Source organism: Aedes aegypti, chromosome 3 (assembly GCF_002204515.2).
Source record: "Aedes aegypti strain LVP_AGWG chromosome 3, AaegL5.0 Primary Assembly, whole genome shotgun sequence".
NCBI lineage: Eukaryota > Metazoa > Arthropoda > Insecta > Diptera > Culicidae > Aedes > Aedes aegypti.
The window spans coordinates 330197784-330216842 of NC_035109.1; the positions used below are offsets into that span (position 1 = coordinate 330197784).

Below are 19059 nucleotides of genomic sequence, written 5' to 3' on the forward strand. Positions count from 1 at the left end.
AAATTATTGAGTCAATTAACGCTTTTGAGCTGCTTCGGTCCCCTTATGGGGCAATTAATTTGTGCATTTATGTATTCTGGACATCATGGAAATGAATCAGGCGTTATCAATTTGTGGAAACATGTAAAGGAGAAGGAATAAAATATGGCACAGAGATGAACAGAAACATCATTCCGACAAGTGACCAATTTTAGTCATTTTGGAGCTATCAAATTATTTTAATTTAATGATACAGTTTCTTTCTTTCTCGTACCCCATGGTACCGTAATCCGGGGTATCGTAAAACGTGATAACTTCGATAGTTTTATTTTTGAAAGAAAAGCTTATTATTTCTGCAATTTAAAAAAGAAGACGCTACTCGTTATTACTTCCAGTGGGCTGTTTGCCCTTTGAAGGAAGCACCCCACTAGACAACGGACTTGCATGCAACGCCCAGTGGCATCGTCGGAAAACATTCATCTCGAAAAGTTTTTCGGCCTGATATGGAAATCGAACCCACACTCCTTAGCACGATGCTGCTAAATGCCTTGGTGACACTAAACGCACGACTACGAAGTAGCGGTTGTCTAGGCTTTGCATTGCAATTTTCTAGAACTTTGTCTGTGTTGGTAAGCATTGCCACATTATCGAATAACAACCATAACACGAATATGATTTTGTGTTTAAAACAACTGATAAACGAGTGGATGATTGTCATGAAAATTTTCAGAAATACAGTGAATGTTCAAAGTTTATGTGAACAGTATACAGTACAATACAATTGAAATACAGTCAGAATAGTAGTTGAAGCTAAATTTGCAATAAATAGCCGTGTGACAGAAGACTTCGTGTGCCAGTTCTCCGTCAAATAAACGGTGTGTTATAATTCACTAAATTCGTGTAGTCAATATTGCCACAGTTCCCATTATCACCGCGACCATGAATAAAAGGTGTTTAACAGATCCCGACTACCACACAGACGCTCTTGTGTGCGCAAACAAAGGGATTGTGAGAGTCACGGTATACACAACAAGGTAGGCTATTCCCACGTGTAAACAAAGACTTTCAATCAAAACATTTGTCGTTATTCCTATCGTCAAGCTTTGTTGTTTGTTTTGCATCTCTTTCGATGAAAATTTGATTTACTGATGTAAACACATAGAAATCCATAACTAGTGATCCTTTATAAGAGAGATTCGCGGAAGCTGACATTTCTGTCAAAGTGTAAGCCAACCTAGCATGGAGAGCTGTCAAAGCGTGAGCCAAACGAACATGCGTTATGTTTGTTTTGAACTTTTCTTGAGGAGTAATGTAATCCGCTTCAAATTGTTTCGGAAAAGGTTGTTTTGGATAGAGAAAAAATATGAAATATTTTCCTTTTTTGAATTTTTGTCAATGCAATATTTAGTTGTTGATTTTTTCTGCTGTTTATTAATTTGGAAATGTAGCTCAAAGATCTATAACGATATAATAGCAAACTCAGCACTGCTGGTCTGTTGCCAAATCATTCCATTTTACTTCCGCGTATCTCTCATACACGGATCCACAAATCAACCCAACTTTGACTTCTTTTGGCGCAAATCGGCTCTTCTTTGGGGTAACCCAAATTTAAGATGACTGACATATACCTATCAATAGATAGTTTCCGTTTGATAACAGCGAAAAAAACTACCCAGTGCAAAAAAAATCAACCCAGCGTTAGCTTTCGATGTCTCCGTGGTGGGTAAACTCCACTTAACGTAACGAACTCAAATTTGGCTTATTCCATTGAATTTCTACGATGGGTCGGTGCGTCTCTCTCTGTTTTTGACAACATAGCTGTTGCGAGAGAGGCAAAACAACCCAACTTTGGGTAAAAACTAAATGCAGTTTCCTCAAATTTGAGTAAAAAGAACTTATTTTTTTAGTAATCTGATTTCTCCGTGTATAAAGTATCACTATCCATAACCAAACTATTGTTTTACATCTCTGCCGTTGTAACTGGATAAGAGAACGTTGTTTGAATTTTTAAAGTTAAATTACAGAATATTTGGAAAGAATTACCACGAAACGTGTTTTAAGTTGAAAAAAAAAACATGATAAAACCAGAAGTGTCATATAATCGCCATTTTCTTTTGCATTCGTTTTGATTATCTGATGAATAGAAATTATGTTATTTCGTTTAGCATATTATGGGCCCGCTCTATCAAAGTTACCCGCATTATCAAAGATACCCCGTTTTACGGTAACAGGTTTTTTTCAAGTTCTTCAAAATTGCGCTTGTAAAACCAAATCTTACCCAAAATTAGTGACTGTGTATAGTACTTTGTATTCCGAATATGTTAAGCATGTTCAAAAAACAGGCAGGTCTCCTATTAGACACTTGGCTGGGAGCGTTATAGAAGACCCAGGGCTTTTGGGATTTCATCAATTTGGGGGTGTTGTTGAATATCTCATATGCGTTAAAAGCACAGTAGTGTTCTCGGCGGAGTTTCAGCACTCAGAACGATCTACCTTCAGGAGTTGAGGATCATCCTTTTAGTTGAGAACTTGGCCGGTAGGGGCACTTTTTCTGACTTTCACTGTATGAACCTTGATGAATAAGAATGCAAACATTGTAACCTAAGAGAGGAAACAGCTGGCGTAGATTGCGAGCTCCCAAAAGTCAAGGGAACCAGTCGCCAACTGTCAGTGGAAAATCAAAACATTGGGAGGGCAGAACGTGAAAAAGCGTCAAAATTCAAGTAAACGGTATTAAAATTTCTAGGTGTTTTTTGATGATTTCACACTGCTCACGCTGTCACATCGCAGCAAACCAGATGTTGGTCACACGAATAGTAGCGACATTAGCATTCTTAGGTTAATGCTTCTAATGTTGTGCACTACCCAAGAATTGAGAAAAGAAGTCAAAGAAGGCTAGAAAACATGCCAGCTGTCAGTGAGCTGTCTTCTCTCTCTCTCAGATTGTAACATATGATATCCCTAGATCCTGATTTTTTGTACGTTTGTGTTTTAGAAGAGTTGATTAGTAGCTCAAGGACTGACATTCTGATATGGAATTACGGCACAAGACGGCGCTAGTGAGCATGAAACTTATGTTTTGCAAATTGCTCAGTAGCCTGACCACTTAGAAAGCTGGCATTTTCGGCAAAATTGCTCAGTAGCACAAGGGTTAACATTATTTGAGCCAAGATATTCGAGATTTTGCCACCAGGCGGTGCTAGTGAACATGGAATTTTTGTTTTGCGAATAGTTCAGTACGATGACCACTTAGAAAGATGACGTATTTGGAAAAGTTGTTCAGTAGCACAAGGGCTAACATTATTTGAGCAAAACGTTTCGAAATTTTGTTACAAGGCGGCGTTAATGACCATGGAATTTTTGTTTTGCGGATAACTCAGTAAAATGACCACTGAATGTCTTAGGCAAAGTTTTTCAAAAGCACAAGGGCAAGCACATTATGAGATCCAAGAGTTTCGGGATTTTGTCACCAGGCAGCGCTAGTGAGTATGGATTTTTCGTATTGTGGGTAGATCATGAGGGCTAACATTATTTGAGCCAAAAGTTTCGAGATTTTTCCACCACGCGGCGCTAGTGAGCATGGATCTATTGTTTTGCGGATAGTTCAGTAACTTTTCCATAAGTGCCAATTTTCTACAGAGAAAAAAATCCGTTCTCGTATCCGTGAACAGCAGGCGTGAACTCGTCAACAAGCAAAAATACACCGTGAACTAGATCATGTATACGAGAACATTCATGGTAGTTCACAGTGTATTTTCAACAGTTCACGTTTTCCAGAGCGCGTTTTTGAGCGTGTAAGTGGTCAGGTTACTAAGATGTCCCCAAAACAAAAGATGCATGCTCACTAGTGCCATTTGGTGTAAAATCTCAAAACTTTTTGCTCTAACAATGTTAGCTCTAGTGCTACTGAATAATTCTTCCGAAGACATCAACCTTCCAAAACATTAGGATCTAGAGATATTATATGTGACAAAGTTTGCATTCTTATCCCTTAAGTGCATGTCCGAAAAAGCGCATCTACCGGCCAAGTTCTCAATTAAAAGGATGATCCTGAACTCCTAAAGGTAGATCGTACTGAGTACTGAAACTCTGCAGAAGACAATACTGTGCTATCTTTTAACGCTTACGAGACACGCAACACCCCCAAATTAATGAAATCCCATAAGCCCTGAGTCTCCTACAATGCTCTAGTTTGTCTCATAGGAGTGCGCTTAAAAGGAATACGCTTATAGGAAGTTTTGTTTAAAAGAACACCCGAATGTATGTTATTATCAGGGATTGAATTCTTTGAGAGTATCTCTCACTTATCGCTCTCCGTAACAATCATGATTCGCAACACGTCATGAGAATCTGATTATCGTCTACTCCTATAGCTTTGGTTATATCGGGGGGATAACAGTGCATGATAAAACCCATCTAAATAAGCTCCAAACTTGGCACTATTGCTATAGGAATTTTCGGGAATTGTTTATTATGCCAGTGAAGTGAAACACCTTCCCCCAATGGTAAATAAACGAGAAAAATAGGTTTTTATTATAGCTCTCCCTTTGGGGCTCTCCATCGCTGTTGCTATTTGTCAAGCTTGTTACAACTTGCGATACATTGCCGATCAAGGACCGATCCAGATGCGATGTTTTTCTTCGCTTGCTTTAAAATCAATCGAGAACGAATTCTGCAATGCCTGGTTTTAATTAGATTGATTTGAGGAAACATTGATCTACCATATGAAGAATACAGTAATATTAAAACGCATGTTAAATTAATAACAAAATCAGTGGCCTCTGAATCACATATGAAGGTCATCCTCTTACAGGTGATTTCACGATCAACCTAATTTCTAAATTTCTTCACATTTGTACATGTCGAGCTTTGAAGGCACTCATAAAACAAATCGATGGTGACCTTCATCGATTCATAAAGAAATTCAACCATGTGTTATGTTTCATCGTTAAATCTTGATACAGATTGTTTGTGAAAATCCGATACCAAAGTTTGTGTTCATCGAATTTTGGTGTGGACAGATTGAAGTTCATCAATCTTCACAAGTATCCTTTCTAATACGAGAGGAATCTTATAAATGCTCGTGTAGGGATCGTCCATCTTTCCGCAGCCGAATCACGCACAATCGCACCACTCACAACCGTACTGGTTAACATCAAACTCAAAACTGAAGATTCTCCAACGGTTTAACTTCCAAAGCCCATGTTTCCCATCCTTTTTCATTTTTCTCTCTATCTCTCTTCGTCAGTTCAAGCTAAAGTTTTTTAGACCAAGCCTGAATTTTTAGACCAATATAGGCTGTTGCAATGGTCTTATCCACTGGTGTACTAAACTGACTCGGTCGAAGAATTTTGACACAAGAGCGGGTCCAGATCACGTGGGGAGATCATACGGGAGCGTGCCCCGCTCAAGTGTCACAATTCTCAGACCAAGTGAATTTAGTACACTGATGGATTAGACCATTGAGTATATATGCACTCAACAAATATTGATAATACATTTTAACGCTTATTTGTAATTCATAATACCTACAGCTCGTACTGTCAAAACTTCATGAGTTGATATCAGAAAGGACCATCGACTCATAGAAATATCGAGTAGTCGGAAAGCTGTTTGATAGTAATCATGAAATCTTGTTTTAGTATGGTTCCATGAGTCGAGATTGAGTCATGGAGCATCGACTCTAGGGGGTTTCACTGAAAGAATAATTGCAGTGAAAGTCTTACTAGAGTCGATAATGCTAGAATTCATAGTTTTCTATGATAGCTTCTTGATAAATTTGTTAACCTGTCAAATTTATTAACTTGTCGTGAATTGCAAGTCAGTCCCATCTGTAAAAAATAGGCATTGAGAAAATGGGCTGTGAAGTTTCCAAACTCGTTTTTCATACGAATATACAAAAAAAATCGTGAAGTTTGGAACATGTTCAAATCTCAATGAAACTTTCACAATTGGCTTTTTACTATGATATCTTTCCGAGAAAAATATAAAGATGATCAAAACACGGTTCATTTTTGTGTTACACGGTGCGCATATCTGTAGTGGAACTGATATGCGCTTACTTTTCATCATGGGTCACTTTTGACTTGCTGTTTTTTTCCTATTTTTCCAAACAAATCATGTTATCTCTAGTGCAGTTGAAACATAGACGAAACAAAGGTCTCCATGTCCCTTGCAATTGTCCAAAATTTTATGGCATACGAGGTAATAGAGCCTGAGCGATCTGTCAAACTTGGGTACCTTTTGCAGTATCAAGGTTCCAAATGCTGTACTAGAAGTGATACCCAATATAAACCCGAGTGGGATGCACCTGGTTGAAAGAGTATTGGAAGATATGTTGGCAACTGATCTCAATTTTGACAAAAATGCAGATGGTGGCTCAACCTCACATAAAAAATCTAAGAGAAAAATAAATACCCCTAAAAAAAGTATGCTCATACTTGTTAGTGATATTCGCAATATTCCATCGTCAAAGTCATGTAATATTCATGATATTTAGCAGCACTGACTTCAACCTGGATACTGCTAAGGATCATGTTGCCCGTCAAGCATTTGATAATAATTCATTTTGTTCCTTAGATTTATGAGCGCCATTTGTATTTAGTATTTATACCACTTATCAAACATTGTATGCACCATAATGTCATGCGTTAAACAGCTTCGCAATAAATGTGCAAATAGTTCATTGCCCTCCATTAAATTTGGAAATTACAAGATGATGTTCTTTTTTTGTTTTTAAGATTTTGATTTGTTCAATCTATATTTATTTAGCAAAATTATGTAGTTTAACCCTCTCACGACGGACGATTTTAACTGTTGAGATCATGTTTTTTTCTTGATAAGTTGTAAATCTTGTACTCTCTTCATGTGGTGTAAATGTAACGTATTAGCTATGAAAAAACTGAAGACAAAGAGAAAATGTGAATAAATCAGGTACTGAATGAGTTGTTTACAAAAGCTTGTCCAGCTCAATTGTGCTTCTTCGTCCCGAAAGTGTTAAGAGATTTATATGGATTTTGGATGCATATCAGTCCCCCAAGGAATTTTCGAACATCTCTGAAACTAGTTGGCCTACGACCAAAATCGACATAGATTTCGAAAATTGAAGAGATTTAAAAAAAAGACAATTTACACCGTCTTCAGCACATAGGCTTGCACTGACTGAACGATCACTAACATTAGACAACGGACAACACGAAACACCTAGTAACCCAGCGATGAATTTTTCGTTTGACGAAAAGTTTTCACCGACTGGAGCGGGAATCGAACCCACACCTCGTGGCACAATACGCCTAGACGACTGACGCCGTTAACCGCAAGACCACGAAGCCTCCAAGCAGGTGAAACTTTGAAAAATGGTGCAGAAATAAAGAAAAACAAAAAGTAAGCAAATTCTGTCCCTCTAGTAAGTAATGTCCAAAATAAAATGGAACGGTCAAACTCAGAGGATGTCCTATGATAATCACAATGTCTGGAAGCTTTCCCAAAGTTGACCCCAAAGTCTATACTTTGGAACACTGATTTCTACATAATGATAAGACCTCGATCCAAAAGAAACAGCTGGATCTTGCAATCAGAGCCCAGAGAGATCCCAAAAAGATTATGATAATTACCTCCACCCAGCTGAGCGGATCTCCTCGTGCGATGAAAGAGTGGCTGTAACGATAGCAAGCAAGTAGAAAAAAAAATCACAATAAGTGAGAAATGGTAGGAAAAAATCAATTTAAGAAATTCGCCCCATTATTAAAGAGCCGAAATACGATGCCGACAGTTGTGGTTTGGCGCCCAATGGGACCCCAACTGACACAGCGTGCGTTCTTACCGGCAGGTTGTCGATGTAGGTCAGTGGGGATTTGTAACCATTCTCATCGATTTTGTAGAAGGCCTTTGGGATGTAGTAACCGAATTCTGTAAGAAGTGAAAAAAAAAGAAACCGATCAGATTTGCAAAAGATAGAAAAACAAGAACGGTTAATTATAGGTTATGTTCGCAGATCATCGTCGATGTAGAGCGCCAGAAAAAAAAAATGGATTGTGGCAGGCGAAATTTCATCTTTTCCTTTCTCAAATCGATCCAACCGATTGATTGGCAATAAAGATAGTAGATTATCAATTTCTGCGATCGAGCGTATCATGAGGAGATACGGTTAAAAACTAATTAGCGATTAGATTTAACACATCAAAACACATTTAGTTTTTGTTTGAACATATCTCAACTTTTTCTCTCTAAGGAATCTGTAGCCGCAAACCGTTCGAATAGTGAATCATTTTACACTGTGGCCAATGTACTTTCACACGCTTTTCTGTCTATTGGGATTGATGGCGCCTTGTCCTTCGATACATGACCGGCGACACTTACATAGTGACCCACCCGTCGTACTCTTCCAGGAATAGTAACTTTCTGGATACTGTGTTCACCGTAGAATTGCAAAAGCTCGTGGTTGGTTCGTCTCCTCCATACACTCCGCCAAAGAGCGCCTTAAGCTCGTCCACGTCTTGCGCCCGTAGAAAGCTATCGGTCCCATCAGCGTCTTGTACATGATACATTTACTACGGGGGCTGTAATGATGACTTCCAACAATAGTACGGCTTTGACCTTCTCTGCTGCAGTTGTTATCCGGTGATTAAAGGTACACATATATGCCAATGTATAATCTATTGCGTTCGAATCCTCCAGCCAACAGATGCTTCGTCTTCGAACTATTTACCTCCATCCCAACCATTGGTGCTTCAGTCTGGTATACTACTCAGCAATAACCTGGAAGTTCTACCGACAATGTTTTTGTCGTCAGCGAAACAAATGAACTGACTGGATTTATTGACGATCGTGTCTCGCATGGTAAAGGTCGTCCTTTTCATAACACCTTCTAGCGCATTGTTGAACAGGGGTCAAGAAAGACCATCGGGTTGACGAAGTCCTTTGAGTGTTTTAAATGAATCCGATAACGCACACGATATCTTCACACAGCGCAGTACAGTGTACATTATCCATCGTTGCCTTGAGCATTTTTCCCGGGAAAGCAGATTTCTCCCATTGAAACGGTTCGTGGTCGATAGTATAATAGGTTGCTTTGAAATCGATTTATAGGTGGTGCGTATGAACATTATATTCTCGACACTTTTGGGATATCTGATGCAAGGTGTCCGGCCATTTGGCCGAATGCCATTTGGCCGAACGGGTCGTTTGGCCGAATGCCGTTTGGCCGAACGGGTCGTTTGGCCGAATGCCGTTTGGCCGAATTACGAACAAAAAAAAAATCAAATTACTACAACACTTATGTGTAAGATTCTTAGGTGTTACCCAATAATTGATCCGCTAATTAATTGACTTTAATGATGTGGCGGTACGTCATGTTTGTCACTACAGTTAACTCTCCCTTACTCGATATTCCGTATCTCGATATCGAGTTAGAGATGGTTTTCATGGCTAACTCGATGGTCCCTTGGATCGCAGTTGCATTGATTTTATGTTCTGTAACTCGATACCTCCCTGACTCGATGGTCCCTTCAATATCGAGTAAGGGGGAGATGACTGTATATAAGTGCTCCAAGAGAATGATAAAATTGACCCGTTAATTTAGGACTAAGTTGTAAACTCCACTCATTGCATCAAGAATCAAAGCTCATGGTTGTTTTATCTGGGGCCTACCAACGGTATGATAAAGTTCTAGTTTTTTAATGATTTCATTAGAAGTTTTTCCTTCTTTTAAGCATAGGCTATTCTTTCGAGTTATACTGGTTCCATTACTATTGGCAATAATTCAGCTTATATTCTAATTGGGTATTTTACCTTCTATAAATCTTCGGCAGTTCTTTGTAGTTATACTAATATAAAAATTGATTGCATTGCAGTTGCTTAAATTTTCATAAGAGATTTTTCCTTCTTTTGATCATAGGCTGTTATTTCTGTTTACCCTCCAATATTAGGATTGCAAGGTGTGAACAGAGCATCGTTGCTTGCGTATAGCAGTAAATCCATTGACTCGGTAAACAATTATGTAGAAAAAGCTCACAATTCCTCCGCTGGGAAAATAAGAAGCCAAAATCCGAGGGATCGAAGCAATCCAAAATTCGAGGGATCGAAGCAATCCAATCGTGAACCGATTTAATTACTGTCAAAAGCTGACTACAAACACAATGCAAAAACTTCTGCTGGCAGCTATTACCGCTAGCAGAAAAGTTAACATGTTAACTGTAATTCACTATTATTTCCTTTTGGCCAAATGGCGTGCGGCCAAACGGTATTGGGCCAAATGACCCGGAACCGTTTCATGATTCCTGGCCGATAGAATTCTTTTGCCACGGAAATTGATTTTGTGTTTGAGTTTATCGAACAATGTCTTCAGCATCGATAAACTTAAAAAGGATTGTATCCTGATTGATTTCTTAAGGAACTTCAGAAGTTTATAGAAGTCTAGTTTTCTGCCACAGATTCTTCTTCTTCTTCTTCTTGGCATTAACGTCCCCACTGGGACAGAGCCAGCTACTCAGCGTAGTGTTCTTATGAGCACTTCCACAGTTATTAACTGAGAGCTTTCTTTGCCAAAGTTGCCATTTTTGCATTCGTATATCGTGTGGCAGGTACGATGATACTCTATGCCCAGGGAAATCAAGGAAATTTCCATTACGAAAAGATCCTGGACCGACCGGGAATCGAACCCAGACACCTTTAGCATGGCTTTGGTTGGTAACCGCGGACTCTAACCACTCGGCTAAGGAAGGCCCCAGATACCATACCAGAAACCATTCGAAGGTTGTATCAACAACCCGCAATATGTTTTGAGAGAAATCTGCCAAAAATCTTTTATAAAACCCTGAGGCGCGTCCACGTTGTTTTGAGGAAATTATACTCTTCCCAAGCGTTCTAACAAAAAAAATATATATCAGATGATTTTTGCGCTCAAAAGAAAAAATAAAATAATTTTCAGAAGGATGGCATGTTTTGCATAATGAAAACTTGCCGAAAGAATTTCAACATAGATTTTCCAAAAACTGGGTTTTTGTCCTTGGAATTCCTCGGCATCTAATCCCCTCATGTTTATGCCAGTCGTTACCACATGACTAAGGAAGCATTTCCTTAGCACCTTTAGGGGCCCAGATGGCCGTAGCGGTAAACGCGCAGCTATTCAGCTAGACCAAGCTGAGGGTCGTGGGTTCGAATCCCACCGGTCGAGGATCTTTTCGGGTTGGAAATTTTCTCGACTTCCCAGGGCATAAAGTATCATCGTACCTGCCACACGATATACGCATGCAAAAATGGTCATTGGCATAGTAAGCTCTCAGTTAATAACTGTGGAAGTGCTCACAAGAACACTAAGCTGAGAAGCAGGCTCTGTCCCAGTGGGGACGTAACGCCAGAAAGAAGAAGAAGGAAGCATTTCGTATTTATTTTTATTTATTAATTTTGCCTTTATAATGGCTGAGTGCCTTAAAATAGGAAACTGAAAATACGAGACCAAAAGCAGACCTTAAAGGAATCAAAACAGGTACGAAAAGAGACTAACCAGGAATTAAGAAAATAAAACGAAACCTAATAGGAGATAAGAGTTCCTCGTGATATTACAACAAATATAACTGTATGTATTTTTCATGATTTTCATTAGGAATTTCATCAGAAATTCATTCAGGTATTTGCTCAAATGTTCAGATATTACTGCGGAAATTAATAAAGTAGTTCATTTTATGATAATATCTCAAAGAATTTCTCCTAGAATATTGTTTAGGGTATCTCAAGAACTCAACCTAGGGTTTTTCCAAGGAGGGATTTTCCGAAATATCATTTCAGAACATTCCTCCAAAAATTCTTTGAGATTTTTTTCAAGAAAGTCCTAACTCCTCTAAGATGGTATCCAGTGATTCATCCATCGATTTGCCTGACACATCCTCCTAGATTCGCGGTTAGAACGTCTTCTAAAGCTCAATCAATGATTTCTCCAGAAATTTCTAGGAATTTCCTATTAAATTCTCTTTCAGAGTTTATATGCGTTTTTAACAAGGGATTTCTCTAAAGATACCTCCAGCGATTGCTCCAAAGATTTCTTCTAAGATTTCTACAGAAATTCCTCCAGTAATTCATTACGATTTGCTCAAGTAAGTCTTGAAATTTTTTTTTAGGAATTCTTTCAGAAATTCAGGCAAATGCCAGGGATTTTTTTTTCGGAAATTTAAATCAATGAAGTATTTATTTATTTATTTATTTACTGCTTTAGTCAACAGGTGAAGTTCCCACCCCAATGACAATTGATCTTAAGTCTAAAAGCAAAAAAAACAAAACAAACATTTCACATGAATTAACATAAAAATTGTCTAAAATTACACTTATTTGTTCCACGCGACACATTAAAATTAAACACATGATAACAACTATTAAACACACGGGACATGCTACGCATTGGTTCGTGAAGGCCATAATTTGTTCTGGCGGAAGGAATGTTCAGAAATGGATGAAACCGGAGATTTCGGCGACGAGTGTTGATGTCCAATGAACTGAGCAGCAGAGGGCTGTCTATCGATCCTTGCAAAAGGTCAGAGATGAAGCACGCCTTTGCTACATTGCGTCTAGGTTCCAGAAGGTCCAGATCAATAAGTTTGCAGCGGCTTTCATAGCTTGGCAAGTTCAGTGGATCTCTCCACCTAAGTCGGCGAAGGGCGAAGCGCACGAATTTGCGTTGAATGGCCTCAATTCGTTGAATCTCGTTCCTGTAGAATGGTGACCATACAACCGATGAGTATTCCAGGATAGGGCGTACAATTGAGCAGTATAAAGCTTTCAGGCAATACACATCGGTGAACTTTTTGCTGAAGCGGAACAGAAAACCCAGCTGCGCAGAAGCTTTCGAGACGATGTAAGCAACATGATCCTTAAAAGTCAGCTTAGTGTCCAATAGAACGCCTAAGTCCTTCACCGTAGTTACACGTTGCAGTTCGACACCAGCCAAACCATAATTAAACTGTAGAAGTGTGCGTCTGCGGCCAAATGAAATCACTGAGCACTTGGACACATTTAGGGACATCCTGTTGATATTACACCATTCTGCGAATATTTCCAACTGATGTTGCAAAAACTCAGAATCTTGCGGTTTATTGATTGTGCAGTAAAGCTTTATATCATCAGCGTAAGAAAGTTTTAGGCAGTCCAGAATAAAGTTGACATCGTTCATGTAGAGCAAAAACAAGAAAGGCCCGAGGTGGCTGCCTTGAGGTACGCCAGACCAGACCGAGAAAGGCATTGAAACATGTTCGCCAATTTTGACGGACATGCTTCGTCCAGTCAGGTAGGATTTCAGCCAGAGAAGCATGTTGTCATTCAAGCCCAGTTTGTCAAATTTCGCAATTGCAATTTGATGGTTCATCTTATCAAACGCTGCCGATAAATCGGTGTGTATCGCGTCTACTTGGTGACCAGATTCTATTTGGCGTATCACGAATGAGGTAAAGCAAGTCAAATTGGTAGTCGTTGAACGTCTAGACATAAAGCCATGCTGATTTGGCGATATGTAATGAGAGTAGCTCTGAGTTAGTTTGCGAAGAACAATTAACTCAAACAATTTAGATGTTGAACTCAGTGCAGCAATTCCACGATAATTCGAAACGCTCTGTCTACATCCTTTTTTAAACACTGGAAAAACATAGGAGTGTTTCCAGCAGTCCGGGAAAACGTTAGTACTTAGAGATGTGTTGAATAATTTTGCCAGCGGCGATGCTAGTGAATTCATACAGCGTTTGAGGACTAGAGAGGGTATGCCGTCAGGGCCAAATCCAGTAGACGATTTCAGTTCCTTTCCAGCCGCGATGACCATGTTGTCAGTGATAGTGAACTGCTCTACTGATGCAGGTAGTCGAGGAACATTTGTGGTGGCATTGGCTATGTCTTGAGGGTGGAGATGCTCATTGATGAAAACGTTGCTGAACTGGGTGCGAAAAAGATTTGCAATGTCCATGGTGGAATTGAATTCGTTCAGGCCATCGGTCATCGTAGAGGGCAATCCGACCTCCTTTCTTTGCTCATTTACATAACGCCAGAAACTTTTAGGGTTAGTTTTGAGGCAGTTTTGAAGAAAATTCTAAAAACAAACCTCAGATAAACCTTGTTTGAGTTTTGAAATCAGTTTTAATTAACAATGATCTCTTGAATAACTTCTGGACTCTTGAGGAAGTTTTATGAGATATCGTAAATACTTTACTAAGATAATAAAAAAAATCAATTGTATTTTAGGATAGTAGTCCGCAGGATTTTCTTAAGAAATTTCTCGAAAAACATTTGCAGAATATCTAAAGCAATTTGTGTAGGAATGAATGAAAGATTTTTTTTTGATAAATGTTTAGAAAAACTGCAGGAAAAATTGGATGAAATGTTGGAGAAACTCATAGAAAAAAGAAATCAGAGATCCCCTCAAGAAATTTTAGATTCCTGTAAGGTAACGAAGATGAATTGGTCGGCGTTAAGTCAGAGTGAACCAAGTGACATTTTTCATATTTTGAGAAAAATGGGTTTAAAGTCTAAGGCTCTGTAATTTTTGAACTCGTTAAAATTTTGGTTCAATATTTCTACACATCTTTGTGTTACTTCCAAACAATATAATGTGAAGTGATTATCATGAAACATCATAATACGAACCTCTGATAAAACGTTTTTCTGATGGACTATGTGTACTTGGTCTACTCTGACTGAACTTAAGATCACCTAAGAATTTGTTTATCGGCATATCGGTCATATTTTTGCTCGAAGTAAGAGGGAGCATGGAGAAGAAAGCAATGAATACTAGATGGATAGGTACCGTAAAGGAACGGCGAGAGAAATTGGATTAGATGTTGAAGAGGGCATACCATATTAAACAGTATTACTTGAAACGTCACTTCCTTGTGGCTAACGTCCCCTATGGGAACGGCTTGGGTGTGTTTTGAGAATGACACTACCAAGACAGCCAAAAGGAAGGAGGTTTCAAGCGCCCTAATACTGTTTGGCGATCAAGCAGGTTCTATCGATCGATGGCTTATATTATTGGGGAATCATTACACAATCATGGATGGTTTGTCCATATCATGTGTATCTCCATGCTCCCTCTTACTTCGAGCAAAAATATGACCGATATGCCGATAAACAAATTCTAAGTAAAATTATCACGGTCGATAACTTTGTATGCTTAAGATCACCGTTCAGTGAGTTGGTTCACTCTGACTGAACAATTTCTAGGAAAATAACAATCATTCAATGCTTGCATGGTCAAACTGGGTGCATATCTCTAAGATAAGCAGATTATCAAGACCCTTTGACACCAGTATAATAATTTCTTCAATAATCCAGATCGTCAATACCGAAATCAGTGGCATTACGATAGTTTGAAAATTAAGGTTTTACAGGGTACTGAAGGCCAGAAATATTCAAATATACTGTCAGTGGCATAAGTTAGTAACCAAATGCTGTTTTTCCATACAAAAGGTCCAAGTTTGGGTTGCTGTATCTCAGCTTCTGGTAGTCCGAATTGCTTGAAATTTGGATGACGAACTACATATAACTTGAAATTTTGCCTGTAAGGAAACAATAACTTTGCATTCATTTTACATAGAGTTTCAGAGGGTTGTTCAAAGACAAAAGTAAGTAACCGAGAGACTTTTTAATTTAATTCGAAAACGGTAAGTCGTGGAAAGTTTATGTGTTCTGCAAGTTTGTGTGACTTCTGAAATTGAACAACTTTGTCGAATAGACCAACCACCCTCAACTTACCGTTTTAGAATTAAATTAAAAAGTCTCTCGGTTACTTACTTTTGTCTTTGGACAACCTTCTGAAACTTTATGCAAAATGACTACAATCTAATAATTCCCTTACAGGAATTAATTCAAGTTATTTGTAGTTCGTCATCCAAATTTCAGCCAATTTGGACTACCAGAAACTGAGATACAGCACCCCAAACTTGGACATTTTGTATGGAAAAACAGCATTTGGTTACTAACTTATGTCACTGACTGAATGTTCAGTCAGAATGGACCAAATGAAAATCTTGAGTACTGACCAAAATAAGCGGGTTCTAGCACATTCCATACATACACCATAGAACTACCATAAACTTCTATCGGACTCAGAAATTGACTCAAATATAGGCAACAATCAATCAGTTTATTGCTTTTCAACATTTGTCCACTCTGTCTGCACAGAAATTGTTGCAATTTCTGACCACCCATCCAAATGAGGTAAATGGTCGAAAATCAAAATCAAAAGCATCGAATCAAGTAATATTTATAATTTTCAATTGATGGATAAGCAGAAGAATCATTCTATGTTGAAAAATCTGACAAATCTCTTGAAATCTTTTTTATTTCCTCACATGCCTTAGCGTGCTGATCATTTTCGCTGATTTGGTAATAAGTACTTGGTCCACACTTGGTGCACATTTTATCGATTTTTCTTGATCATCCAAAGTAAATTTGTAACATATCTTTCGCAGTTCACAGCATTCATCAAATCTGATCAAAGTGAAACGGAGGAAAGGTAATTTAACATCTTCTATTCTATTCTCTCATTAATAATCCAATTTTCCCATGTTTTGTACTTGGTCCCCTCTGACTTAACGCCGAACAATGCTCAAAGGAATTCACATGAACAGGCGGAGGAACTTTGCTGGGTTTCTTGAAAAAAAAACCCTAACCTATTTTTTAAACTCCTGAATCAACCTCATAAGAAATTATGTAGAAATCTTTGATAGATCTCTTAGAATAACAACTGGAAAAATCGGTTGAAATGTTACTAAAATTCAAGGATAGTTTTGGGAAAAAAAATCTGAGTAAATTACTGAATGTAGTAGTTTTGAAGTTCTCAAGGATTGCCTGGAGCGGATTCTAGAGCAATTCTTCCATAGGAGATTCTGAAAGTAATCTAAATAAAATAACTATGATAATTCCTCAAACTTGAAGAGCCTGTTGAACTCCTTGTAGTCTCTGAAGGTTTCTTTTGAGCCTGTACAAATTTGCTTCAGGATTTAATGCTAGCAAAATAAGAAAAAAAGAGACTTTAAAGACCATTTTGGCAAAATTAGGTACATTAGAGACTATTAAAAATCTCTTAAAAGAAATCTACTACTAGCCCTGTGTTTACAATCATTCATTAGATAAACTTTTGTTATAATTCATATTTAAAAAATATTATTATCTTTTTAAATTTATATCCTTTTTAAAATCAATTTTATTAAACATATTTGTCAAAAATATACCATACTGCTTGCCTTTACAACCAGTGAGGTTGTTATAATTTCCTTATCCATTTCTGGATAACAAATGGATGAACAGCAAAAATTCTATGAATATTGTGTAGTTTTTTATTTCCTCACAAAGAAGTGACCCGACTAACCACAAAAGTTTTAGGGGAAACTGAAGATACTTGAAATTTTTTTCATCGCATAGAGAGTCAATGAAATATTTCACTAAATTTTTTTTCATAAATTCCGCACAGAGAATCAGAAAATCATCATAACCTACTCTGAATATTTTGATGAATGATTACACAAAATATCAATAGGAAAATGATAAAAACATTTTCAGGAAATAACAAGAACTTCTTTCAGAAATGTCTACGATAATTCGGAATTAGCCTAGAACTTCTAGAGATTGTACTGTGGGAGTTATAAGCAAAGAGTAATTCCTATGGAACCAAAAGCATTTGTTTCCATAGGAATTACTCTGAAAATCGACCAGCAGCTTTGCAATGCTTTGATAGATTACATTACATGTTTGGTGTGATACTAATAAAGAATAAAAAAAAAAAACACCCAAATTTCAACGGTCAAGAAAAAAATTGAATTAATCAAATTTTAACGATCAAGAAGAAAAATAAAATTGAAAGAGGTCCCACAAAAAACGGAAAATTACCCAGGGCCAAATATGGTCTCAGTGCTTAATTTAGTTCTCACATGACGTCCACAGCCGAAACTGTAAAAACAAGTTGAGTTGGAGTCAGATTTATACCAATTAGTTGGGTAAAATTTGATTGAATTGGAGTTGGGGTCATTTTTACCCGACTTGACCCAGTGATTCGTCGGAATAACTCCGAGCCGGTGGACATTTCCAAAAATTCCGATTATGATGAGGAATCTAGACATCTAGACGACTCTATTCAAACTAAAATGAAGGCAATTTGTCAAGATTTGACAGCATTTGATTTGAGACAGCAGTTTGATTTTTTTTTCATTTGCTGGGTGGGTGGACGTGTTAAATTAGAGTGTTCGTGATGATACAGCGTTAAATTGAAGTGAAAACATTGACATCTATCCAGAAATAAATTCCTGGAAAAATCCTTACAGCAGTCCCTAAAAGAATATTAAGGGTGTTCCTAGAACTTTTTTAAAAATTCTAGGGGAAAGATTCTTGAAGATTTTTGGAAAGTTAAACTTAAAGGGATTTCACTAAGAGCTCCTGCGAAATTTATTGTTTCGATTTTGGAGGAGTATGTATAGAAACCCATGGAGATTTTGTTGTATTAATTCCTATGGGAATTTGATGATCTCTTAGAAATTCTCAGATTCTTGATAAAGTTGTTGGAGTTAATTTTAAAAGAATCCTAGAAGGTATGTCATGAAAAATTTCTATCGACAAGACTTAAAGAATTTTTCTCCGATGTATGTATCCGAAAGAACTTTCGATAAAATCTTTGTATGAATTTTATCAATAATTTTCAAAGATTGTCCAGGAAAGAGATCGATGAATGAATCTTTAATGAAAAATTTATGGCAGAGTCATAACCAAGAGTAATGTCTAAAGAAATATCTTGAGGATACCTCAAGAAAAGAGTTAGATGAAATTTGAAAGAAGCCCATGTAAAAATCTTCAATTGATGACTGAAAATACTTTAACGAAAACCCTGATCCAAACCTTAGATGAATTCCAAGTGTAATTCCTAAAAGACTCCAAGAGAACAAATATGAGGGCATTACTTCACAAATATTTCGAAAGAAAAATATTTTGAGAAATCCAGGAAAACAGTAATCTTTGGAGTAGTTTACACACTTAGATTAAATTACTGGGGTCGGTAAAATTTTACTGGGTTTTGGAACTACCAAAAAAGTCAGTAAAATGAAAACTGTCGACACGCGT

At 37.7% G+C, this 19059-nt stretch overlaps 1 protein-coding gene across 1 annotated transcript in view; it reads right to left on the bottom strand.

Annotated features, from left to right (window-relative positions):
- Nucleotides 1-19059, bottom strand: part of LOC5577776 (GATA zinc finger domain-containing protein 8) — a 68310-nt gene that overhangs the window by 31337 nt on the left and 17914 nt on the right. The window contains exons 2-3 of the mRNA XM_001663501.2: nt 7802-7887; nt 7593-7635 (exon numbers count right to left, since the gene is read on the bottom strand). Coding sequence (XP_001663551.2) covers nt 7593-7635; nt 7802-7887 — 129 coding nt within the window. The remainder of the gene's footprint in view (nt 1-7592; nt 7636-7801; nt 7888-19059) is intronic.